Source organism: Symphodus melops (assembly GCF_947650265.1).
Source record: "Symphodus melops genome assembly, chromosome: 7".
In the NCBI taxonomy this organism is placed as follows: domain Eukaryota; kingdom Metazoa; phylum Chordata; class Actinopteri; order Labriformes; family Labridae; genus Symphodus; species Symphodus melops.
Genome location: NC_136697.1, coordinates 18,835,370 through 18,862,617, shown reverse-complemented (window position 1 = coordinate 18,862,617; position 27,248 = coordinate 18,835,370). Strand labels below are relative to the sequence as shown.

Below are 27,248 nucleotides of genomic sequence, written 5' to 3'. Positions count from 1 at the left end.
AGACAAGTAATTTTTAATGTGCAAATAGTTTTGATTTTTTTGTGTATTGCAATTCTCATCATTTCAGATGGATGCTTTGAGGCGGCTCCTTAGAAATACAAGTTTGTCTCCATCCTTCTGTGTAGTATTGTTTGTCAATACACCAGATGCATCACCTACACATGGAGACAGAAGGGGGCAGTGTAAACGCAACAAACTAAAAAGACATAATAGTCCAGTCTAGTACCTTAAACTTGGCCATAGTTTATTATCTCAAATACAGAATTATTAATGTTAAGCCAATTTAAAAACATAAGTTTTACAGTCTTGTCTCCCAAAAAACATACATTTTTAGAGTTGTATGTGTTTAAGGCTGTCCTTTGGTTGCTTTGAACTCTCTAAACTATATCATTATTACATTTAAAAACATGCAAACTAATGGAACCATCACATTGTTTTATATTGACTCCATGCAAAGCCAAGATGCCTCCCCGATACATTTATCTCCTCTCTTTGCATCTAATCCATCCCCTAAGTATGTCAAAATGAGACATGAATAGATGTCCAAACATGTATCTACAGAGAGGCTGTCCATGTGCATACACCTAGATGCTGCATCAGTAAAGAAGCTGGACTGTGAAAATTCTAACGGGCTCACTTGAAAGCTGAGATGTATTTTCTTCTATGTACGATGTTTGTTTCAGTATGATGAGGATTCAATTCACAGCACAACTGTCAGACTTACTGTCGGGTTGTTTTCTGTGATATATCTAAGCTACTTTAGAAGATTTTTTTTTGTGTGTACTTTGGATAAAGGCAGATTTTTTCTTCAAGAGACATGTTGGTAAAATCTGGTTTACAGGCAGCATGATTCTCAATTTCCGCCTGGCGCCACCATGCAGACGATGGGCCCGTTTCATTTGGATTCACTTCAGCGGTTACTTCTGATCGTTGACGTGAAGCCAAGTGAATCAGAGCAGCGTTCTGTATTCTGAAGCTAACCAAAATTCCGTTTTGAGATCTTTTTGAAAAACCTGGAAAATGGAGGTGTCCACTCAAGCTGTCCTGTCTTTGTTCAGAAGCAAGTGGAGAGTAGAGCCATGGAGCTGAAGGAGTCAAGGAAAGAATGTGAGTGGAGAGAGGTGCTACTGTGTCTAAAATATCAATGAGGGAAATGCTGCCAAGTTTGGGAGAACACAGGAGGGAACAGGTCCACTGTTAACAAAGAGTTGACCAGACAGCTCTGCTCTGCCTCAATGTAACTGCTATTATCTTTAACATTATAAAAAAAAGGATTTGATTTGTTTGAATTATGATCTTTAGTGGGTTTTTTTGTTCATTCCCCTCAGTACACACACACTGCAGTATGCTATTAGGGAGTGTGTTCCTTTAAAGTTTAGGTGACCACAGCATCTGTCATTCAGTCATACTATACAGCTTAACAATACACTGGAACGCTGAGTGTTTGCCCAGGTGAGTCCTTAATGTGGAACTCTGCCGAAAACATGCCAAACAAACTCATCAGTATAACAATACGTGTTCCTTGTGTTTCCACACTCGTTTGATTTCAAAGATATTTATCTTAACAGGATAATAATTTGTGAAAGTCTCTGACATTTGTGGCTAGCTAGCATGATAATAAATCCATGGCTTGGAACATTTTTTAGTTAATTAGAGTCAATCAATCCAAACTTTGCTCACTTACCGGTGTGAAACCGGAGTATAATGAGCAGAAATCAGCATGGTGATTGGAAAACACAAATTACAGCTGTTAAAGAGAAACTCATCCACTTTTCTTCTGTTGATGCCAGTGCCTGCTGCGAGGATTTAAAATTAGCATGGCATTCCTTTAATGGATGTTTGGGGGAATGTGCTCCCCTATAATTAAAAAACCTGTTAATATCCTTGCAGGCTAAAATAAGAGGGGGCTAGTATGATTACATGACAACTCTTCAATTGGACATATTGGCCAGTTTACTGTGAAACCAAGAAAATGTATTTTTACTTTCACATCATGGGACCCATTTTGATATTACTCTTATTGGGGGGGTGGGGGGGGAGACATACTCTTAAATAACCTAATAATGCCCAAACACATTTTATTTGACAACATATGATATATTAGCAAACCTGTGTCCCTGTTTATGTGTATTTGGAGAAAATGAAGTAATAGTAGATAATGATGTGTGACCACATGAGCGAGGTGGTCAACACTGCCGCTTCAACAACATTATGTGGCATATGAATAAACTGCTAAGACATACACAGAACCTTCTTTGCTGTTTAAGGCTATGTATACTGTATCTCTTTAGTCGGGGCTACATTTATATTAGTCTTGACATATTCCTTGCACCTTACATTCATGGAGTAATGATGTGAGTAATAACCTGGTGATGTTAACAGCACCCTACAAGAAGACCTCTATCTATGCTTTGATATGACCCGGCTGCTTGTGGTCATAATGTATATGACCTCACTGCTGCCGGATGAAATTTCCCCTTAAGAGCTCTTGGAAAGAGAGAGCTTATGTTGTTGAGCTCATGTCGTTGTGGCTGCTAACAGCAGCTTGCCATTGTATTAATTATTGTCAGGGAATCCAAGGGGTGTAGATAATACAGAATGCACTGGTTGGTCCCATTTGTTTCACTTGTCAGTGGAGTGAATAATTGGGAGTGCTGACCATATTAGACAGAGAATTTCTAAAACATACGACTCAAACTGTTGCAACACAAAAGTATGGCAGGCAAATTAGAAAGCTTAATGTCTGAGAATTTCAAATCAGTATGGAATAAATTGTTGGTCTCCCCTTGCCAACAGAATTCACTGAAGTTTAACTTTGACAACAGTCATTCTGATTCACAGTAAAACATTCAGTTTAGGGTATTATACCACACCAGAAAAAAAAAAGATTTCATACTCATCATATTTGTTTCATTCGACATAAAAGTTTAAAGTTACTTTGCGTCTCAGACGAGTGTCAGATATTTTGCACCCCAGCATCCTTCTCTCAAGGCTTGAGAACATTGATACAGTTTTAGTAGAGGGGGTTTGCTAATACAATGGGGCTCATCTTGCAATTCTCCCAAGGAATAACTATCAGTCCTGCTACAGCAGCTTCAGCGTCCCTAGGTGACCGCGCCACTGAGCCCGTGCTCGCTCCATCGCACCCCACTCCACGCCTGCTGCCACCCTGAAGGTAGATGCATCACGCTGGGGAGACTGCGCAACAGCAGCCCCCTCTCCCTCCAGCCCTTAAACCTCCTCCCTGGCACCATGGCCTCCTGCGGCCCCTACACGTCTTCGGGTATCCACTACAGCCCTGGTCCCTTCTGCCCAGACTCTCCCTCAGGTGAGTCTCCACAACATCTCCATGTCTCCTCCCACCTGTACTGCACAACTGGCATCCTTTTGTCATTTGAGAAATGCCACACACACACTCACACACGCTCCTGTGCTCACTCTAAAGGGGACACCGCCTGTTCTTTTCTGATCACCTCCCGGCTGCTGGCTGACTCTCTGAGCCGTGTCTGTGGTGGCTACACCATGTGTGGGGATCTAGGGGTTTAAAACAGCAGGTCTCCCATACTCCCTGAATGGCAAATATAAGTGCTTCCAATTTCATTACACAGCGGACGTTATATGAATCATCTCTGACTAACTTTCAACTGAGATGACTGGCCTGCGCTAATTAGTGAATCAGACAATGTAAAATAAATAAATATTTAGTTAAGCAAACGTGACTGATGCTGTACATTTCAAAATGTTCTGACATAAAGCGGTTTTATCTTAAAGTGGCCCCCTCTCTTAACCTTTACATTCCATTACTTCAGGTGAAATCATGTTTTCCTTTTATAAGGAAGCTTCTTTCAAGAGGTCCCAAACTGGTATAGTCATTACCTAGAACAGTTCATATGAAAGTTTGCCTGGACTCAAATCTCCTAACTTAGGCTACTCAAACTACTGTTTTGATTTGGTGCCACTCATATCACATAATAATATTACACAAACCCTTTAACTCTTATAAGATCACATTAAAACACGGGAAACAAAGGATCTCTGACATATAGTTTACTGGAATTGAGAGGGGGTCTTTAATTTTTAACATACAGGCTAAAAGCTTTGTAATTTGGCATTTATTGTTACCTGCTTTAATTAATGTCTGCAGCATTTTACGTTTCAACCTCTCACTATTTTTCTTAATCAGACAAAAACCTTTAAAACATAACAGTTTCAATAAGACATAAATTACAACTTTCACTTTATAGGTTGCCATACCACAGCACACTTAGTTAACAAAATATTTTACAAACAAGATGATATCACCCTCTCCATGATATTAATATGATATGTTCTCTGATCTGTAAACAGCTGGTTATCTTGCTTTTCCACGATAAGAGAAAGTGCTGAGGATTTACGCTTGGTGAGCACATTTGGGCTGAATCTTTCACACGTCACAAATTGCAGATGGGAAGCAGTGATCTTGAACAGCCGATCACATTTCCGTGACCATCTGACACCTTCCATTTAGGAAAATAATACTTTCTATCTTAGCATACCCCTCTGCAGCAGCCAGCAAAAAAGGAATTATGCCTGGTAGACTTTTGCTATTCACAAGTTCGGAGCTTCTCATTTTGTTTTGTTCCGTTGCACTGATTAGATTAAATGTTCGCTCTTTAAACAGACATCTAAAGCCACAGAAATGTCTACAATTTGTCTTGTTCAGATTTGTTTTATCTACTTAAACATGGGGATCTATGCTATAAGGTTAGCATTTAACAGCTAGTAAAGGAGGGTAAAAAAGGAGACCCTTATACCATATAACTGTACTAAATGAGTCCATTCATGAGGTCTCACATTTTGAGCAGCCTTCTCTTTGAAAACCCAAACCTCATCACTGGAATGTTTAAATCTTATGTACCTGGTGTTAATTACTCTACTATGCCTGCTAATTTGGAGTTTTTTTTTTTTTTACTAATAGAGGTAGAAATGATATCAAAGTAATATGACAGATAAATATGAGTTGAGTTAACTGGTACAGAGAGTTGTAAATCACTGTGGTGTGATTCTTTGTCTCAAAGGGTTTAATTAGTCTAGAAATTCTTCTCTTATCTGATGACCCCCCCCCCCCCCCCCCCTCCTCCCTCCACCCTTCTTCCCTCCCTCTGCACACTGCAACAACTTACAACCATAAACGCCCTGCAATCTGAAGACCAGTGGCCTCAGGAGACTGAGTTGCTACAAAGAGCTGAAAGAGTTGGAAATGGTCATTTTATTGCATTAGAACAGCACGCTCGAGACTTGGGTAATGTAGTGCTAACTGAGCGCTAGTCCAGATAACAGTATGCAACTCTGAAGTGAAATACAGCGGTTTACTGTGGTGCTTTAAAAGTGAGGCAACACAAGGAGAACAGTATCCAACAATGCAGAATGCTTTCTGAGTGGATTCAAAAAATGTGTTTTAAAACACACTATTGTACTTTCTGACAGTTTATATTTAAAATCTCATCAGACATTTTGCAGAGTTCATGCAAAAAGTATTTGCTCAGTTTAACTACAAGTGGGGGATATGCAGGCTGCATGCTTGTCAAACACTCAAACATCAAACTATGTTGTGGTTTCATCTATAATAAATGCTACCTATATGTGGCCTGTTATTGCTTGACGGTAGCATGGTGTTGCTCTATTTCATAGTACATGAACAAACCCATTTATCCCTATCTGTCATTTCACAACTTGTGAGGTATCTGTCACTTCTCGTCCCATGGGAATCCTATATGCAAGTGTTTTTTTTAAACTCTAATTGAGCTCTTTATTTAATTGACAGTTTTTTTTTGTCCTAATAACTCATTTACACCAGCTTTGATTGGATTTGCAAGAACTTTGTTTTTCCTTATTCTTAACCTGAACGTGTTGAGTGTTAACCTGTTAATGATAATACATTATAAGTTATGTACAGGGTCACAAAAAGGTGCTCCCCTAATTAAGATAACAAGATTAGAAGCGTCACTTTGCAGGTTTTTAAATGTACGTGTAAGATATCCACACCTCTAAGATCAAGCAGGAGCTGGACAGAGCTAAGGGAGTTTTATTTAAATGTCCCATAATGTATTATGACGGGAAATCATACAAAACAACAAGGAGTCTTATTTTCAGTGTGATGCACCGATCACCTTGTTCTAATGGGTTATGGCCGCAGCCTTATGTGCTTTGTGGGTCCGTGGAGGTGAAAGTGTGTATGGATCCAGAATATCTAAATAGGACTTAGACATACAACACACTATGTGCACTGATGGATGTTGTATTAGGTTTCTCCCCTTTGTGTTTTCAGGCCTGCAGCTAGACCCCAGGTTGTGATACAATGCACCCATCAGGTAATAGTACATGAAACACAGACTTTATTTTTCTGCTTCTTCCTCTTTAACTTTTCATCACTTTTATGCTTGTGATGTTCTTCATTGTGTGGATGCTTTTGTCACATAGGATAATAATAATGTTTTTATGCAACATTATAAACAATGTGGGGACCCTAATGTGTATATTGTATTATTGATACAGATGCAAAACTTGTGTCTGTGTGTGTGTTGTGTAAAAGCACCTTCTTTTGAAGGACTAGCAGGAGCAGAATGAGATGAGGGGTTATTTTGGCGATGGAGATTAAGGCAGGGGCTTTTTGTCATTTGTGCGAGACAAGCCATTCATCCATCCAGTTCACAGCCAAAAAAAGGCTGGTCCCAGAAATTAGCAGTTTCAGCTCAGCAGCAAAGTCGTCGGGCTGTGAAGGCAGAGAGAAATTGACTAATTAGCAATGCGCACTAAAACTTGACGGTTCTCTCTATAACAGCGAGGGAAAGACTCGGTTTTTCTCCCCCTTTCTCTTTTCTTTCTTCCATAGATGTTTGAAATCGCAGTCATTTACGCTCGACAGTTTTTACAATAGCCTTGAGCCATAATTTTGCGAGTCTCTCCAGCATCCATACCCCTGCATGGTCTCTCTCCACCGGCCATGCACGACCGTTTCTCTCCCCAACCGTGGATTTCCTATTACTCTCGTTACGACTCACTGAGCCCCAGGCCCAAGGATAATGATGTGTTGTTTCTTGGTAGCATAATTTGTCACACGTATATTTCTTCTTCTTCTTCTCTTGCAGAAAGCACAGCTCCCTCTCACACTCACACACTTCTTGTTAATTCAGAAGAACAAATGATCAACGTCAACAAATAACCTGAAATAGTGACTTTCTGAGTTGGAATCAATGGTTATTTTGAGACATCACCGACCATAGACTTTAAAGGAAAAGGACACTTCTTTTTTTTTTAAAAAAAGGAAGAACAAAAGGACAAATCAAGTGAGATTATTGGGAACCTGAAGCTTTACTTTTCTTTTTTTGTCTCAAGACCTGAAGTCAGGTAAGTTTGGCTCCTTCTCAGGCGAGCTGCTCACATCATTTAGTTGTGACAGGCGCTTTTACACAATCTGGCGACAACGTTACAGCACGCTTGTGTCAACTTTACACTCGTAGAAATAGCTTTTGCACAGCTAAAGAAAACAATATATGCAGTTTGCATTTAACTTTACCGATAGCTACATTTCACTTATTAAGCTGTATCGATACTCACGTCCGTAGGCTAAAAAAAAAAAGAGAGAGAAGGCATCCGTAGTGCTGCTGGCTGCTCGGAGGCAAACTAATCGCTTTTGTATGACTCCGTAAATCTGTGTGATGTGTAATGTCCTCGTTGTGGGGTTGTGGGGAGCGCGATAAGGAGAAAGGGAGAAGTGTTTTCTGAATGCTGCATGTTCTCCGTCCAACGTAGCGGCTGCTTTCTTTTTCCTCATCCGACAACTTCAGCCGCGGTTTAGCGAGGAGAGGACGCGCTGCAGCATCTCCGTGTAAAAAACCCCCTCAGCCAGCCTCCATTTAAATCATCTCGCTGCCGAGTGAAGAATGAATAAGAGTGGCACGCTGTGGGAACTACTGCGTTTTTGTTTGTTGCTGTACGACCAGAGCTCAAAGTTGAAATCAAGTGAAGCCGTGCTGGATGTAGATTTACGCCGGCAGGCATGGCATGATGCTTTCCCCCCGCTGGACGGACTGGAGAGCTGTTCAATAACTTACTCGAGGAATCGTGTTTTTTTGTTCTAATAGCAGACCGGAATCAACTATAGGCTGCGTGTGTTGTGCAAATAAATGACCTGAGGTAAATGGCTTGCATGGTTTATTTGTTACCTAGGTGGCGTTCACAGTCAGGAAGTCATGTCCAGATCGGGTGATAGAACATCCACCTTTGACCCAACACACAGTGACACCCTGCTGCACGGGCTCAACCTCTTATGGAGAAAACAGCTGTTCTGTGATGTGACTCTCACTGCCCAGGGACAGCAGTTCCACTGCCACAAAGCTGTGCTGGCATCCTGCTCCCAGTATTTCAGATCTCTCTTCTCTTCCCATAATGTCATCAACAACGAGGGGAGCAAAGGGGACCAGGGCAGCAGTGGAACCCCCTCATCCTCTCCTGATGACAAGCTGGTGACCCCCAGTGCCAGGCCCATCAATAACCTAGTACTCCAGGGCTGCTCCTCCATTGGACTAAGGCTAGTGCTGGAGTACCTGTACACTGCCAACGTGACTCTATCCCTAGACACAGTGGAAGAGGTGCTGTCAGTCAGCAAGATCCTCAACATCCCTCAGATTACCAAGCTCAGTGTGCAGTTCCTCAATGACCAGATCTCTGTGCAGAACTACAAGCAGATCTGCAAGATTGCCGCACTCCATGGACTGGATGAGACCAAGAAGCTGGCCAACAAGTACCTCGTGGAGGATGTGCTGCTGCTGAACTTTGAGGAGATGTGTGCTATGCTGGATGCTCTGCCACCTCCAGTGGAGTCAGAACTGGCCCTGTTCCAGATGTCAGTCCTGTGGCTAGAGCATGACAGGGAGACTCGCATGCACTATGCCCCGGACCTTATGAAGAGGCTGCGCTTCGCCCTCATACCTGCGCCAGAGCTGGTGGAGAGGGTGCAGTCTGTTGACTTCATGAGGAGTGACCCTGTGTGCCAGAAATTACTCCTGGATGCCATGAACTACCACCTCATGCCCTTCAGGCAGCACTGTAGGCAGACTACAGCCAGCAGGTGAGGATGAGACAAACACACACAGATACCAAGTTCACACACACAAGCAGTAATGAGCCGCTCGAGAGTGGACGGAGGGCGATTAAATGCCTCCCACTTGTCAAATTTAAACTAATCACCGATCTTAAGTATTGCAAACCTGCTCAAGTACTGATCCCACCACCTTTGTGATCTGGACCATGTAGGTGGTCAGTCAGAGCTGTGAGGTTAGAGGTCCACTTAATGAGGATTTTTGGGGTTTCCCTGTTATAGAATGCCAGATGTTAAGGGGCTTGACACTGTATCCATAATTACAAGGTACCTTATGTTTTATTGGAGGGAAATACAATCTTTATTTCCTCACACATCTGTGTAATTGCTCTCTAATCAGTGTAGACAAGATGCAGCAAATTAGATCCAAAGGTTATGCTTTTGATGTGTGGCAACTCTGATGAATAGAATTTGAAATGCTGTAATTCATTTGTTCTCAGGATGACATGGTACTTACATTACAATCCCGGATTAAGTTTAAGGACACACAAGCAATTAATGTCATGATAAAAACAGTCAGAAGTAATGTAACAAATCTGGGTGTGTAATATATTTGATAAGATGTAGCTTATCAAATAAGATTCAACGTGGCAGTGCTGTCAGCATTCAGGTTTATTAAGCAAGTTCTACTCATAGAAAAATAGGCCAAGCTGCATGTAGGTTACCTCCATGTTTGTCTTGATCAGCACTTTAAGGAGCTGGTGAATAGTCGGGCGTTGTTAGTTTGTTGATTGATTGACGGGGATGTTGTCAGGTTTTGTTTACAGGGTTGACTGTGCAGTCAAGCCTGAAATTTCTTGTGAGCAGTGATGGCATTAGTATTAAAATGTTAATTTCGCTGCATACATCTACTGTACTAAGATCAGATCATTTCAATTTGAAAGTCAAATGTCACACAAAGAAATTTTTTTTCTTGTAACTATTCCAACATTATCCCAATTACATATCTTTTCCTACTTTCTGTCCAGAATGAGCAAAGAATAAGGAATCCTCATAATTAGTTTCACATGCCACTGTTTCTCTCCTCTCTCAATTAATCACCATTATCTATGTCCAGGGGCTCATTTGCATATGAATAACCCCAAAACACTTCACAGTGGGCCAGTAGCAAGGAGAATGTACCGAGACGATGGGGATTTTTTCAAGCATAAAAAAGTGAAAACGGATAAAAGGTGGAAGTGGCTGAATATAAAGGCCAGCTACTCTTAATATTTTTCCGACTGCATATTGTGATTAATTGGTGGACTTGCTCTGCAATCCATTAGAAGCCAGATAATGGTCATTAATTTACAGTAAAGTGTTCAGCTTTTGGGTTGCATATCAAATAAAAACAGCAGGATATATATCCGGGAATTTCTGTTCATGTCACATGAATCACTGCAGCCAATGAAATAGAGACATTGTATAGGCAGGTTTATATACTCAATTGTGCTTTTGGCCTCCAGCATGGCACAAAGCATGACCCTCATAGTTTCCCAGCTAATTGAAAAGATGTCTTTGGAGAATCATAACCATTCAGTAACACATCAAAGGCACAAGTACGCAGTTTAGCAAATTTATTGTTAATCATGACATACAAGGCCACGTATTGCAGGATCAGTAGTCTAAAGTGAAGCAGTTGAACCCAGACATAAGCTGATATTTTTTTTTATTGTTTCATTCACAGGTTATATATTTAAGACATTTAGTATTTCAATGAGTTTTTTTTTTTGCTGGGCTAGGGTTGCTTGTAATTGCTAAGTTATTATGTCAATTAGGAAATTAAAGGTACAAGATAGGATTGTGCCTTTGTTGTTTTACTTCAAGTCTTAATACCTGTTTTGTTCTCTGTTTCCTAACACTTGTCCATACACCCACACTTTTGACATTACAGAATTCGTTCCAATAAGAGAATGATGTTACTGGTGGGTGGTTTGCCTCCTGGACCTGATCGTCTTCCAAGCAATTTAGTCCAGTACTATGACGACGAGAAAAAGACATGGAAGATCCTCACAAGTGAGTAGCAAACAGCTCTGCCTCTTTTCTTTTTTCTTTTTTTTTCCTGGGGCATGTTAGTGGCTTTTTATGATGAGACAAAGTTGTTCCTATGGATGACTTTAACACAGGTTAATTTCCACAGAAAATGAGGGGAAGGAGTTCCCTAAATCCTTTAGGTAATAATGTATCACTATCACTTTTAATATAAGTTTTTAATCAGAGCGTGACTTCACAACACTGTGGAGCTTCATGCCCGGTTTCCCTTGTTTTTGCTGAAAGATGCTGGCAGGATGCATGATGAGATTTACTGGAATCTAATGATCTATTGTGGCAGAGATAGAACAAAGATGAATGCCACGTCTGCCCAATAGTTTTTAAATGTAGCTTGATTATTTTACTCACTTTGATCAGTACATGACATTGAAATACCCCATACATACAAAAAATAATCATTGAATACAAGCATTAAAATGTTGACCCTCCGACCCTGAACAGGAAAAGCAATATAGATAATGGATGGATAGATATAAAAAAAAAAGAGAGAGATTGATTGGCTTGGTGAACACAGCAGCTGAAATTAAAATAGATACTGATAGAAAACGCTCCTGAAATGCTCCTGGAAAAATTACAAATCAAATTTACTGGGATTTTGAATGACCGAGAATAAAAAAATAAAACGTAAAGACGCTATTAGCTGTAGGGATTTCTACTAGGGCTTCAGTCACTATATTGATTCCATGATGTCATATTGAATGGAAGTGGTCGTAGTTTTCTTTTCTATCTATTTCTATCGGCTGTGAGACATCCCAGCACTCTCCTCTCTGCACTATGCTCTCTCATCTCTCTGTCTTCCCTGACCTTTTGATGCTCACCACTATATTGTTGCCATATTGCAAAGGTCAAACAAGAGCTAATGGGAGACCTTTTTTGTGCTTTGCATCATCATCGCCGGATATATTGAGTTTTTTGTCCTTTTATTTCGGTTGTAGCCATATCTCAGCCGGGTCCCTTCATTCATACATATTAGCCATTAGTCTATTTTCTGTCAGCTCGCCACTGTGCAGGTTAAATTCTCACTTGATGCCATGAGTTTCTCAGTCGACTCTCTGTATCTGGAGTCTTACGTTTGGTTGTGGACCGAGCTATCTCTGTTAGAGTAACAGTACATCGTGGTAATCATTTTATATATATTTAGCTTATGTTTGTTTGCATTTTACTAAAGGAGCCATGCTGAGACCCTGGAGTCTGTGTTGTCAGCTTCTCATTTAACTCGCTCTCATGGGTATAAACTGCGACAGCAAAAGGTCAACAGGGATTTCCATCGCTCAAAAACTAAAAAGTTAACACTCAAATGGTCCGTGTCCAAGTGGAAGGACAAAACTGCAAAATCATCCCCTTAACACATCAGTGACCATCTGATGTAGCCTCCACACAATGGATGTGGAATGAAGATTATTAACATTCAATCATAACTTTTCAATGAGGCGAAACCTGAGAGGGACAGCCTTTGATTAAGACATTCATCAACACAATTTGGGGAGAATCTGATCCCTCTCTGGCTGTGTCAAATATATCTGCTGCTCGGTGATTCCAGTGTAAAGTTTGCCATCTAGTGTACCCACAGCAGCGTGGACGAACACAAGACAAAGGCAGGCACAGGCGCAGCCACGATGCTTCACCCTACTCCTCCTGTTCTTCTGTAAACCATCCTGATATTACAATCTGCCTATCGGAAATGGACCTCATCTACGCAGCATGGCACAGAACAAAGGAATTCTCCTCAGTGGGATGCAATTGTAATGGTTGTTACAGTCACGTCAGAGATAGAGCAGCAGTGGTGCATTAGCTGTGGAGTCATTCAACCAACCCTGACTGTGCCTCTATGCAGAGGTTTCTGACTCCCTCTAGTGAGCCCTAGAGCTCACTGTAGACTGGAGTGATGGTGGACCTACTCATTCAGACCTCCTATGGCTGTTCACTCCTGGGGTTTGTGGGAGATTTAGACAGGAGGGGGTTGGGTAAGTAGTCTCACACATTGTAGAAGGAAAAAAATAATAATTATATGTTGTAAACATTTTCAGTAGTTTCAGTCATTATAAACTGCAGCTTGTCACACTGTCTACCAGTGTGACTGTAACACCTGTAGAGGAAGGCCAAGTGTTCCAAATCCTCCCTCAGCACCCCGCCTGTGACATGCTGTAAAGCAATAATCTCCTTTTCACTCGTGTATAAGATGATTCTCAGTATGAGTACAAGTCAGTTCGACATCAAATAAAAAGCCGCCCATCCATGTCCTATATACTGCTGACTGAATGATAATGTAAATAGCATGTAAGGGAATTTGGCAGTCATATGGCACTCGTCTTTGAGGTGCACTGGAGGCAGGCAACCTAATCCCCTCGTTTGAGATAAAGCTGTGTTTAGGGTATGTTAGTATTACTTCCTATCTGAGACTCCCCTCCCATGGAGGACCGGCACATGTCAGCCAGCCAGAGTGAGATTGCAGGGAGAGGCCAATTGGAAAGAAATGAGATTCAAGGCTGTCTAATTTTGCAGCAACTGCGATCCATCAGGCATTGGGGAGGTGACAGTGGAAATGACTGATGGAGACAGACAGGTGGGCTTTAACATTCCACTGATTTGTGCTCAAAAAGCACCGGGCCTGAGATTTATTGAGTGAACACGATCATGTTCATTATGACTGTCACCTAAGACCATTTCTCTGCATCTCAATGGGGTCACTTCAGCAAGAGAAGATGGAGGAGTGGAGGGGGAGCACAAAAAACATACACAAGAGGAAAATCCTCCACAAGGGGCCCCTCTTCAAGGCTGGTAGCTTTGTATGCTAACTTGTGCTAACACATCTAGTTATTTGTTATTCATTCACTTTTCATGATTTGCTACTCCCTCCTTTCTCTCTCAGAAATCCATCTGTTGCCTTCAAGCGGTCCAGAATATAGTACCTCGCTTTCTCTACTTGCTTCTAAAAGACAACATCGCTCATATCCTTAATTTCCTTTACTGGCTCACTTACTGTTTTAAATTACGTTTTGGGGAATGCTGATCCCATATGAGCCATCTTGCCACCTTAGATCTTCAGGTGGGACTCTTCAGGATGTTCCAAAGTTGAGACTCACATCTAAAAGAGATCGTAATGATCTCTTTTTTTATCCATCCCTTATTATCATTAAGTTTTGTTATTTCCTGTCATGTCATGTCATCTTCTTCTTAAAGTATTATCTTTCCATTCATTTTTATTTTATCTTTAATATGATTGCTGTTTTACTTTTACTGCCTTTGACTTCTGCCTGATCCAGCTTTTTTAATTCCTTTTCTCTTTTCTTGTTTATCTTTATCCTGTTCTCGTGTTTTTGTTGGCCTGATTGTTGATGTTTATTATGTAATGTTTCTTTTTATTTCTGAATTAGCTTCGTATGTCAAAGCACCCTGTGAACATCTGTTTTTAAAGATGCCATATAAATTCTATAGACAGACAGACAGACAGACAGACAGACAGACAGACAGACAGACAGACAGACAGACAGACAGACAGACAGACAGACAGACAGACAGACAGACAGACAGACAGACAGACAGACAGATAGATAGATAGATTCTACAACACTGGCTCACATTGACAAATGTGAAAAAGACATTTGTCAGTGTAACAAGCATGTTGTGTAGTGCTAAGTGCATGGTACAATGAAACCAATCTTGACATTAACATGTAGTAGGAGAAGCACTGTGTTATTCAATTGGACACTCAGCATGGCGGAATAAAATTAGTCACCACATGATCAACCCTGCCACTACAAGCATTGCTTATTAGAGTGTTCAGCTCATTTTTGGGGGGATTTTTTATTAAATACAAACCTGATTTTATTGTGACATTAATTGTCCAGACGAGTGGAAGTGTATCCTTATAACTTTAATGTTATTGTTTCTGCAGGTCATGTTGAGAAGTAGTCCTACATGTGTCTTTTTTAATTGTTGTTGTGGATCTCATAAATATTCATTTAAGAACAACATTTATGTTTATATGTTACGATCAGAACTGTGCAGTCTGAGGTTCAGATTCATATTATGGTATGTACTGTAAAGGTCTCTCAGGGCATGACATCAACAGACCAAATGAGAATGAGCCTGGAACCTCTTAAGTGCCTCTTGAGTTCCCAGGGGTTTGAACAACATAAACAAACCATCATTCCTCTGGATGCTTATGCCAACATGTGCAGGAAAAACAACAGCTACCATTGCAACATGCAGGCGCAGCAGAAGCGCATTTTAATGTTCTATTGGGAGACGACATCCCTATAATGGTGAAATGATCTCAAGCCATGGAATAGAAGCAGTTCATGTTGTACTTGTTGCACTTAAGTGTTATTAAACTGCTAATGGTTAGGAAGTATTGTCTTAACAAACACACACTTGTCGGGATACAAGGTTACATTTAATGGGGATTACAGGCCACATGTATTTCTCATGTGGTTCATGTGTGATAAATCATGTAATAAAAGTTTGGATTCAAACTTTCAAGGGAGGACCAAAATGTACCCTTCAACTTACCTGTTTCATTCACATGTTTCAGTCACTGACAACTTTTATTTATGTGTGTCTCGTCCAGTAATGCCTTACAACAGCGCTCATCACTGCGTGGTGGAGGTGGAGAACTTCCTGCTGCTAATGGGCGGAGAGGACCAGTGGAACCCCAACGGTACAGTGGCACCTCCACAGACTGAAAGTCCGTCTGTCCAGTGATTTCAAACAGCACATATGTCACATTTACGTTGCTCTGAGAATGCTCTGAGCCAGAGTGGATGTGGGATCAAACCCATCAGAGTTAATGTAACACTTTCAGATAGTTTTAAACACTCATAACAGAGCCAGATCAGCGTTGAGTGGACAAACAACACTCCAATCAACACTTATCCATAATTGGCCCAGAAAAATAACTGTTATTAACACTGAAACATTTGTGGAAGAGTTAAGAGCGCTTTTGGCAAAAGAGTGGCGACACACGCAGCAACAGTAAGAAACAAAGACTGTAAATGAGCAGAAGTCAGATGCTGTCTCTTGTTACTATAAAACAAACTAACATTATATTAGAGAAGGACATGTAGTAAAATCAGTCATATTTGCTCTGAGAGTCAAGCTCAACGATTAAACATCTTATGAAGGATCAGAATGATTGTTTTAATAGATTATACTACATGTAAAAGCGCTCAGATTCAACTTCTATTTGCTTAAAACCAGCAACTAAGAACAACACAAATAGTTGGTGGTGATGTTTTATATAAGACGGAGACCTGCACCTGCATCACATCAGGGAAATTCCTTTGCGCTCTATGTTACATGAATTTTGGCAGAAAGTACAATAAGAGCTGAGGACTGCCTTAATCCACCTAAACTTAATCACGCCATAAAGACTCGAACTCCACAACTGAATCCTCTGAGTCATCCGTCTCTTTGTTTTGATCTGATTTGCAGGTAAACACAGCACTAATTTTGTCAGCCGCTATGATCCCAGATTCAACAGTTGGATACAGTTGCCTCCGATGCAGGAGAGGTAAGTCTGTTTGTGGTTTCATGCAGAATTGTATGTTGAGGATTGTGAAAAGGAAATTTAGACACGCCACCAAAACACTGTAGGACAGTATTACACCCATAGAACTGCACTGCTTTCTTGACTTTTAGTTAGTAATACATTTAAACAAAAATGTGTTTGATTTGTTTGCATAAAAACATTGTTAAATGCTTTTCCTTTTTTTACTTTTGTTTTCTTTTAGAATTTGTTCTAAAAAACATCTGCAAAAGTATAGTACACGCATTGCCGCATCAAACAAATAAGCATTAAAAACAAGTGCTCGTGCTATCAACTTGTCATCACCAGTAAAAAAAATTCAGATCAATCCTTTCCTCTTTTCACACAGACTGTGGACAATCATTGAAAAAAATCTCGTCATTGCTGGTTTAACGATGTTGTCTGGTTGACACTTGCTTCCTCAGGAGAGCTAGTTTCTTTGCCTGCCGTCTGGAGAAGCACCTGTATGTGATTGGTGGAAGGAACGAGAGTGGTTACCTCTCCAGCGTGGAGTCCTACAACCTGGAGACCAACGAGTGGAACTACGTGTCGTCTCTGCCACAGCCTCTGGCAGCACATGCAGGAGCAGTGCACAATGGCAAGATCTACATATCAGGTGAGGAGACAACCTTTCTCACTTGTGATCTCCACTTCTTTGTCAGGAAATATGCACGAGGATTTGATTTATCTGGGGTTCTTGCAAGAGTTAAATTCTTCAATAATAATTACCTTTATAGTGTTTTCAAAGACAGTATAAGAATAGAAATAAAAGCAGCAGAAGCCCCACACACACAATCTACCACCTGCATTACCCATAATGCATTTTGTACACAGAAATCAGTAAGAGAATGATTGTGCTATATAGCTAACATTGCCTTTAGTGGCTATACTTAAGCAAAAACCAGGAGTAGACGACGAGATTAAATGAATCCTTTTCATTTTTCATACTTTCCTCATATAAAATCTATTTTCATGATTTATATTAAATAGGAAATAATAACAAACATATAATACACCATGAGAGGGACAGTCAACGTGGACACAAGAACACCACATCCTGAAATCTTCAACAATATCTTTAGTTGAATTCAAATTGAAATCAAAGACTCATCACACCAACACAGTATCAAGTAAAATCCTCCTCTTCGAAAAGCTGACTTCACTGAATCATCGGTGAACCTTATGATGTAACTATTATAATGTGCCAGTCATCACGATTTAAAACCAGAAGAACGAAACAAAGGCATCAGTCTGAAGTAGAACCTGTGTTTAATAGAAGTCTTTGGGAAGTAGACATTCATTGTCATGAACTACATTTTATTATACAAAAAAACAAAAACAAAACAGCAGTAATACAAAGAAAGAGCCAACACGTTTCTCTGTAAAATCAGTCAGATTATTAAAACAAGTAAAATGTTCGTAATGTATTTGTCCACGCTTGTGTGTCTGCCTACAGATATATAACGTTTGATACAGTATGTTGAGGCATAGCTCTGTGTTAACATGTTGCAGGAGGAGTGCACAATGGCGAGTATGTGTCCTGGCTCTACTGTTATGACCCCATAATGGATGTGTGGGCGAGGAAACAGGATATGAACACAAAGCGTGCCATTCATGCCCTTGCTGGAATGAATGACCGCCTGTATGCTATTGGTGGAAACCATTTGAAAGGTAAGCACTCAAGCAATTGAAGAAATGAACAGAAAAAGTGCTCAAGATTGATCATTCATATTTATTTTCAAAACGGTATGTAAAGAAATGCTTCCATTAGGCAATAATGACCTTTTTTTCCCCACACAAAAGACTCATGGTCACCCATCTCTCTCACGCTTCACCATGAAAGGTAGAATATGCAAGAGCAAACAACAGAGCTGCCGTTGCGTGAGGGGAATTTGTGTTTAATCTCCAATAATACATGCTGGCTTTTTGAAAAGAAACCTCCAGAAGATTAAATGTTATTTAAGTTTGAATTCACGTTGACATTTATTTATTGAACATGGTGGATCATTTGCTGACTCTAGTTCACTTTTCACTGCCACCGTTTGAAATTCATCACATAAAAACCTTTGATTGGTGTCCACAGATTTTTTTAAGCTTTATGTTTACTTTCAAATGTTGTTTTTTCTTCTTCTTTTTTTCTCTCCAGGCTTTTGTTTAGTGTGTGTTGGCTTTGCTTTATTTTGGAGGGTTTCTTCACTACTCGATTGCGGGTTTGGTGTTTGTAAATTCACTTAAAAAAGACCCACTTTGGGGTCGCCGGTGGCGCAGCGGCAGTGCGCGCGATCCCGTGTATTGAGGCTCAGTCTTCGTGCGGGCGGCCCGGGTTCGCGTCCGGCCTGTGGCTCATTTCCCGCATGTCTCTCCCCGCTCTCTCTCCCTGATTTCCGACTCTGTCCACTTTCCTCCCTCTATCATAAAGGCCAAAAATAAATCTTTTAAAAGAAAAAAAAAAAGACACACTTTGACTACTAAGAAATAGGTATAGTATGTCAATAAAACTCCTTAGGTTCAGGAAGTGTTGAGGTAACAGGGAGAAACAAACACTTGCAGATGAAATGAAACAGGCTTCTGAGGTCCTGAGAGGAAAAAACAGAACTCTGTATCACCCAGTTGTGGAGGTTTCTAATAGTTTTTTTAAAGTTTTCCTTTGTACTCCATATCCACATATATCACGTGGCTGTTATACTGATCCATCACATTGAGAAGACAAACTGGCTGCATAACATAAGACATGCTAAAAACAAAGAGAAGGTCTTTATATGATTCACTACATTCATAGTAGGAGTGTAGGAGTGTGGAGTGCTACACACAAAAGAACACCTTTCCAAAGTGGTTCACACAATGTTGATTATACATACAGGTAAATCTGGTTGCTGCATTCTCAAGCTTTCGGAGAAGCCTTTTCAATGTTTTCTTCCTCTTTTAAAGGTTTCTCCCATCTTGACGTAATGTTGGTGGAGTGTTACGATCCAAAGGCCGACCAGTGGAACATACTACAGACGCCCATCCTGGAGGGTCGCAGCGGCCCAGGATGTGCTGTTCTGGATGACAGCATCTTCCTCGTCGGAGGCTACAGCTGGAGCATGGTATGGCCTTTCTTAATATAATGTGAAAGTAAAAGGATAATGTAAGGACAGTTCTGTGTGTTTGTGAAGAACAACAATCTGATAGTTAAACGGTCAATCACTATAATACTGAAGCCAACGGGCGCAGGTCTCAGAGTTGTTAGGAAAAAAATGGAAGGTTTTATGTGGGACTTTTTCAGCTGCGGATTTAAACACTATTGACATACTATGGAGTATTTCTGGCACCAGGGTACAGGTATGTGTGGGACTGAGACTGACTCAAAATAAATTGCAGTTCATTGGAATAAGGGAATGTGTCATCCGTTGCAACATCTTGGCTCTTCGCTGTGTTTTTTGGAGAATGCTGGAGCTTCATTGCACAGAGGAATAAGCTGTAGCCAGCTTTACTTTTTAGTGAATCATTTCATTCCTGGTTGGTCTTTTAATGGAATTCTTCGACTGAATACATAGAATATTTCAGAAAATACCAAAACGTACTTCCTGAACTGGTCCGTACTGTTTTTGATCATTTCCATTGATCTCAAAAAAATTGTTTTCATTTCAAAGTAAGACATTCAAACATCCCTAAAAGAGTAAAAAAAGAGAATGACTTGATTTTCTGTTTTCCTCAGGGAGCCTACAAGTCTTCTACCATCTGCTACAGCCCAGAGAAAGGAACATGGACAGAGTTGGAGGGAGAGGTGGCAGAGCCCTTAGCAGGCCCAGCCTGTTCCACTGTCATACTGCCTGCCTGTCTCCCCTTTAACAAATGACAACTAATACTTCCAACAGACGGAGATGAGGGTGACTGGGTGGAGGACCATCAATAAGCAAAACAGCCGTCAACAATTTTGTGACAAATCCGTCTGTCAGATGACAGGGGTGTGTATAAATTATTTTTTTACAGGATTGACCAGAGCACTTTCGTTATTCCCTACTGAAGGTTTGAAAAAAAGAATGATAATTATTATGTAAGTCATGTATTTAAATTCATCTGTGTTCTGAGAAATAGTCCGTTTCATACTTGATTTACTTTAAACTGATAGTAAGTGTTTTTGGCTTCTCTTCTATAGCACGCATAGTGTTGACCTGAATTATAGCTTTCAAATCCATTGTATCTTGTATTCAGTAGAAGCATAATTCCTCCAAAATGCAGTGTTGTTTCATGGACTGATGCTGGGAGATGAAGGGATCAGTCCTAATTCTTCATGAAGTTAAAGTAGGGCTGGGTGACTATTACATTAACAGTGATGATCAAGGTGTATAAATATCCATCATCACTCACAATTTCTCTTTATCCTGCCAAATCACTTGGGCAAATTTCATCTCTTAAAACATATTAAATGTGTAAAACTTTTTTTTTTTTTTTTTTTTTTCAAAAGGTTTTCTTATCTGCCGTTGTCATATATGTAACTGACATGGTAAAAACAACCCGCCCTGTTTAATGGCTTGACCTGAAAGCAGGTATACGATGGCCCAAACACTGTACAAAAAATGCAACAATCTTTATGCGGATGTGTCCATTACACCTAGCCCTAATTTGAATGTTTTATCTGAACATTTTACAGCCAGACTGAAGTGGTGTTTCTGTATAAGTTGTTGAACAGAGAGTTCCTTACAGGTTACCTGCATACCAAAAATATCTCACCGTTTGTTTGTGGCCAATGTTCCTTCTGCTGCAAGAATATAATGCAAGGCTTACTATTGATACCTGATATTCTTACAAGCACTAATGTTCATATTTAATACTGATGGTACAATCAAACTGTAATTGCTGGCCAATGTGTTGGTGGTGAGCTAGCTTTGGTTAATAAATAGAGGGGACAAGTTAATGCTAGAATGTCTGTTTGGGAAGTCAAATAGCATTTCTTCAAAGAGATTTGAAGCATGAATGAATAAAAAACAAACAAGCATACAGTGGTCCTTTATGCACTAATGCAAACGTTTAATTCAGCACTTTTATTTCACTAAAATGTAAAATAATTTACGTGCTGTGTCACAAAATGAGTTACAGTACAAATGACTCTAAGTCCAGTCTAGTCTCTATTATTAGGTTCAAGGAGTTGACTCTAAATATTGATGCAGTACCTGTTGAATTCTGTAAAGATTTGTTGATTTCATTCTTGTACATAGTCGCTTGCAGTGAAACATTTTTGTGCACTCAATTTTGGATTTATTCTCAAATCCTGTTATGTCCTTTGCATTTTAGAAAATGAAAATAAATTGACTCTTGGTGATTAAAATGTCTTTTTGCAAATGTTTGACATTTTAGATGGAGCGATCATCAAGACAAAGTTGTCCACTCTTTTTCCTTTACATATGTAGCCCTTACGTTGACTTGGAGATGGGTCGATGACATTCTGTAGGAAACCGTACATTTTTCAACCGCCATAAAACTGAAATAGTTCATGTTTTTTTTCTTATTTTGTTAAGTCTCTACACAAGAAATGACCCAAAAAAGCTAAATCCTGTTTTAAGTTGTCGTGTTCCCCATTCAGGCAGACATTAAAACTTCCAGCTTTTTTTTTTTTTTTTGTCAAAACACAAACACTACACTACAGGTAAGAGTTAACAACTCCCAAGTTAAAAATGCTTTTCCCTTTCTCTTTATGTTTGCATAGTATTTCACTTGTAGTTTGGTGTCAAGTTAAAGCTAGCTCTTCATACTCGTCTAAAGACTCCACTTTAGTTGCCTTGGTTGGTCTGCAGAATAATTAACGTCAATATGAGTTAAAGAGAGATTAATTTAACTTGCACCTCACCTCTGCAGCCTCTAATACCTCTCATAGATGGATAAAGACTTGTCTCAGTACTCTCGAGTCCACAGATTATTAATAAATCTGACCTTGGAACACCTTTAGATTGAAATAGAAGCAACAGCATTACAGCAAGCACGAGTCTGTAAAAAGTGAACCAGTAAGCATACAAAGCCAGCCTGATGTTTATCCTCAGGGCTGTCTCTCATGCCAGCCCACATTTGATTTTTCAACCATTTACTACCAACTGTCTCATGCCAAAAGCGTGCACATCCCCCCCACACATACACATTCACCTGGTGGTTTAATGTCTGTTTTTGTCTTTTCATGGCAGCCGTTTCTCTGCTTTGCATCACCTCTTCATGCATCCACCTGGCCATGTGCCTAGAGGATAAAATGGCAATTATTTCCGCACTGAGATGATTCTGCTAGATTACATGAATCCATATTGAATTCAAACAATAAGGGAACAGGCCATTAGGAAAAATACTCAGTGTTCTCCTTGTTATAAGAGGCTCAGAGACGTGTAGGACAATAACAGCTGAGATACTGCAGAGATATCTAAATGTTTCCTCAGGTCAGCAGTAACGAGACTAAATACGTCCACAAGGCAGACAAAGTTCAGGGGACTGTATGTGACGACATCTACAGTAAGACTAAGATACAGACATTTAGACAGAAATACTGAGCGCGAAACGTGTGTGGATTTGAAGTCTTAATTTACTTCTCAGTGTAGGTGGCTACAGATGGTTTCTGCACTGTGCTCAATCCCACTGCTTGTCTTGAGCTAAGGGAATAACAGGATTGCTTAAGATGAACACGGCCGACCTTTTAATTAAGTACATGGAACATTGTGGCTCTGTATTAATCACAGAGAAACCTTTTTTTCTTTCCTTGGCTCTTCAGCTCTCTCTCTCTCTCTACAGCAGCCTATTGACAACACTGGTTTATCTGTTTAATAGATCCATCTTGTGGCACAATTGGTTGGCTAAAATTAATCAAATTGGCTAACTCTCATTGTCCTGTTAGTTTTATACAGGCCCATGTCCATGTGCACTCTTTGCGGTCTTGTGGAGTTGTATGTCCTGTCAGTTTAGTCTGTGTTGTCTCATATTTGTCTTTGTTGTTTGATGTAGCACCATAGTCCTGGAGGAACCACATTTCATAGTTTTATAATACTAACACCTGCATGTTGGTATGTTAACTGAATTAAGTTTTGATACTTCTTTAGAATGTTTTTTTTTAATGGCTAGCATAAATGTCTTCTACTGTTTCATCAGTAAACGCATGTGAGCAACTAAAAAAGTTTTCTTTTCTTAACCTGCTCCAGCATCTTATTTTAGGAGTTAATTTGTATGTTTTTTTCCTCCATATACATTACATACTGTATGCAGCACTCATACCCCCATCTGTATCTGTGGTGTGGGTGGGGGGGATCCCTCCCTCACTCTCCTGGCTCCTGCATCCCTTCTAATCATGCACACCTTCTGAACCTGCTCCCCCGCTGTACATGTGCTCATCAACCCAGCAGTTGATGAGCACATGTACTGTGCAAGTCATCTGCCTGCCTTGTTGTTCACCTACCTGCTAGTCCTTGTGCCATTACAGCCATCCACCATTTCTGCCCTATACTTTCAGCCATCCCACACCTGCCAATCCACCCGGGCATGGTGGGTTTGTGTTCCTCTGATGCATGTGTTTCCTATATTCTTGTTGACCATGGCTAAATGTTAATCCCCTTTTATTGTTGTAAAGCACTTTGTGATCTTTTATCTGTGAAAGGTGCTCTATTACTTACTTACTTACTAAATCATCAGTAGAAACAATGCATACCTCATGAGCAACTCCTTATTGGCCTCCAGAGCCACTCATCTGTGTAGTAGAGACTGGATTGACCTTCAGTGCACCACCTCTTGTCTAATTGATCTTTTGCATTTGGTGCCCACACCATCACCCTCAGGTATCCTGTTCATCACCTTTTTTTTTTTTTTAATCTTCCAGACCACTTTGCAGCTTGTCTCATCCTCTTTCTCTTGTAACCTGCTGTTTTTTTTAATTGATATTTTTACTACATTTCCTCAATACTCTTTTCTGTCATATTAAACTTCCATTGACCGAGAGCTTCATAAGTGTGCTACTGGCATTTGGGTCAACTTTGCAAAACTTAGATTAAAAGAGACGATTTGCTCATCTATGAAATCATTCAAAAATTTCAACATTTAATGTTTATCTTTCCCACTTTCCTCAAATAGAAAATTGCTGAACAGGTTCTTTTTACATTGATGGAATTAAACAAAATAGCTCAGGTATGTAGCGTCAACATGATTTTAGTATTTGTACTTTATGTCTATATTCAGTTTATCCTTGTTCTCCAGTTAAATAAAAAATATGGGACACTAAACGTTTACTATTATCTTATAAATAGTTTACAAGATGAACATAGGTTATATTTTTCCTCTAACAGCCTATGCTAAAATATTTAAACCTAACAACCCATATATAAGCTATAGTAACACTAAGAGGAGCTATTCTGCATGACCGGGTATTACAAATATTTTATACATTTCAAATATTGTTGCAAAAACAACTCATATACTGTGACTGTGAGTTAGATCGGAGCTATAAATGTAAATATTTAAGCATTAGTTAACATTATGCACTTTCTGTGGAAGTTTATTCCTGCTAGAAGTAAAAGAAAGATGGAAAGTTTGTCTTTGTGATGATAAAAAATAATCCTCATGCTTTGTCCCGAAAAGGAGACTAAAATTCAGAATTATGAGAAATTAGATAATTCTCATTTGACTTTTAAAATGGTCTTATTATTATTTACAAATTTGATTTATTTCTAATTGTTTTACATATTAATCTCATAAATGTGCCTTTGTGTCTTTAAATCATGACCTATATCATGTTTCAAAGTCATACATTGGACTTTTAGCGCAGAATTGGACTATTCATTTTTAGTATTTTTCTCTCATGTTAATTGTATTTATCTTAGCATACGGATATTTTAGTTTAATCTTTTTTTCTTAAAAAAAAAAAAGGGCTACTCAGCCTATAAATTACAATGACTATTACTAGTTATAATTCTCTAAAACGTCAGCACAGTCGTGTGTCAGGTATGTGGCTTTAGTCCACCATCTAGTGGCAAATACACTGGACTCCATGAGTTCAGATCACAGCGCAAATGAATGGACCTGTTGCATTTAAAATGCTGTACATCTGCACAGGTAAATCAGCAACAGCCGTTGAGGATTCAATTAACTCTTCAGATGAAGTTTGAAAGACATCAGCGATTCATGGTGACCTACTTAAAGTGACTCATATCACCGCAGCCAGCCATGGAATATGATTGAGATTATTTCCATGCCTGCTCGCTCTTGTCCCCATGCCTGTTTACGTTCATGTGAGCCACACTCCCCTGGCTACCAGCCACCCCGCGGTATTTATAGCCAAACAGCGGCAACCAGCACCCAAGGAATCCACGCGTTTTTCTCCTCAAACCTCTAAACTTGGACAGAGTGAGAGGGAGAGAGGGGCTTGGTTTAAGGATCCACACCTGAACGAGACTCAATGACGATGGAGGAGCGCATGGAACCTCAAGGTAAAGCTGTCAAATGTATTATTCATTTCATCAGCTAATTGAGATTTCTTTTTTTTTTCTATTTCCTGACGCGCTCGCTGCAATAATCCCCAATCTGTGGTGAACATTTTTAACATGTTTTTCATCTATTTGTAGCTACTTGTGACTGATGCTCCTTGTTGTTTTTCATGTTTTATCTTTTTGTTCGACAAATAATTTTATTTGCAGTATTTTCTTAACGATAGCAAACCTCCAGCTCATGCTTGCTGTCCCTGCAGGCTTTACAGTAGCTACACTAATTAATGCAATGGGCTTGTATTATAATTTAAAATGGGAGAGCATCATCAAGTGTCTCAACTTTCACGACTCGTACAGATAGCCTACAGTATAGACGAGCCTTAGTAAGTATGGTCTGTAGTTTAACTGCTGTCAGCTTATTGATGAGCTTCTCTACTATGCAACCTTACCAATGCTGCCTTTAATGATTTACTTGCTAACCTATTGTCATGCATTCACCCTGCATATCATCCCCCACTCTTTTCCTTGCATCTTCTTGATACAGGTACCTTGACATTTAATTTCCACACAGCACTGTGTGCAAAACTGACAGACAGAAGAAAAAAAAACACACTCGATATATCGCATATCTTTTTGAACTTGCATGGTTGTGGTTAAAATCAGAGGCGTCCCAGCCATCAGGAGTGTAAATGTGTGTGCTGACCTTGTAGCCTCTCCAGGCTTTCAGACAAACGCTGTGCTGGGTTTGAGGCCAGAGCTCAACTCAAAGCGTGTCCAGTTCATGTCTGAGGAGCCCTGCTGCTGATGAGTGAGTCACTTTGCCTTTTGCTTCAGCTCTCCCACACTCAGTCATCGTCCTTTTAGCTCCAGCCTAGTGGAAACAGCCTTGTTTCGTCTGTCTCCGACTGGCTCACTTCAAACTTGCTGTTTTTCAGCCTTGACACCTCATCTCGTCACATATTTGTCTGTTTCAGCGTACACATGTACACGCTTAGCTGGACAAGCAACGACAACAGTGCAATGGTTTAACATAGTAGTTTTCTGGAAACGACTCATGAGGCAAGACAAAAGCAAGAAAGTCCAGGCTGTGGTCAGTGCTTTTTAGAAACAGAAAAATCTCACCTCTCTG

At 40.0% G+C, this 27,248-nt stretch overlaps 2 protein-coding genes across 8 annotated transcripts in view; both read left to right on the top strand.

Moving 5' to 3' along the window:
* The first annotated feature begins 350 nt into the window (after positions 1-350).
* Positions 351-22,005, top strand: klhl14 (kelch-like family member 14). 7 transcript variants are annotated; one of them, XM_079349293.1, is made up of 11 exons: positions 351-1,107; positions 3,094-3,328; positions 6,308-6,350; positions 8,209-9,109; positions 11,013-11,134; positions 15,741-15,830; positions 16,604-16,682; positions 17,123-17,313; positions 18,210-18,368; positions 19,626-19,783; positions 20,395-22,005. In XM_079349293.1, the coding sequence occupies exons 3-11, from the start codon at positions 6,338-6,340 to the stop codon at positions 20,533-20,535; spliced, it is 1,854 nt and encodes a 617-aa protein (XP_079205419.1). In that variant the 5' UTR covers positions 351-1,107; positions 3,094-3,328; positions 6,308-6,337; the 3' UTR covers positions 20,536-22,005. The 7 variants fall into 7 exon arrangements, with proteins under 7 accessions (XP_079205419.1, XP_079205417.1, XP_079205418.1 ...); XM_079349291.1 differs by having other exon boundaries at positions 3,091-3,328; XM_079349292.1 differs by having other exon boundaries at positions 3,067-3,328.
* A 3,768-nt stretch (positions 22,006-25,773) lies between these two features.
* Positions 25,774-27,248, top strand: part of cacna1eb (calcium channel, voltage-dependent, R type, alpha 1E subunit b) — a 61,371-nt gene continuing 59,896 nt past the window's right edge. Inside the window, exon 1 of the mRNA XM_079347704.1 lies at positions 25,774-26,122. The gene's annotated coding sequence lies outside the window, so the exon portion shown is untranslated. The remainder of the gene's footprint in view (positions 26,123-27,248) is intronic.

Bases quoted from the DNA above. Each gene is read 5' to 3' on its own strand.
- klhl14 (XM_079349293.1), top strand. The intron at 11,135-15,740 runs GTGAGTAGCAAA...TGTCTCGTCCAG, and splicing joins GACATGGAAGATCCTCACAA to TAATGCCTTACAACAGCGCT. The intron at 19,784-20,394 runs GTATGGCCTTTC...TGTTTTCCTCAG, and splicing joins GAGGCTACAGCTGGAGCATG to GGAGCCTACAAGTCTTCTAC.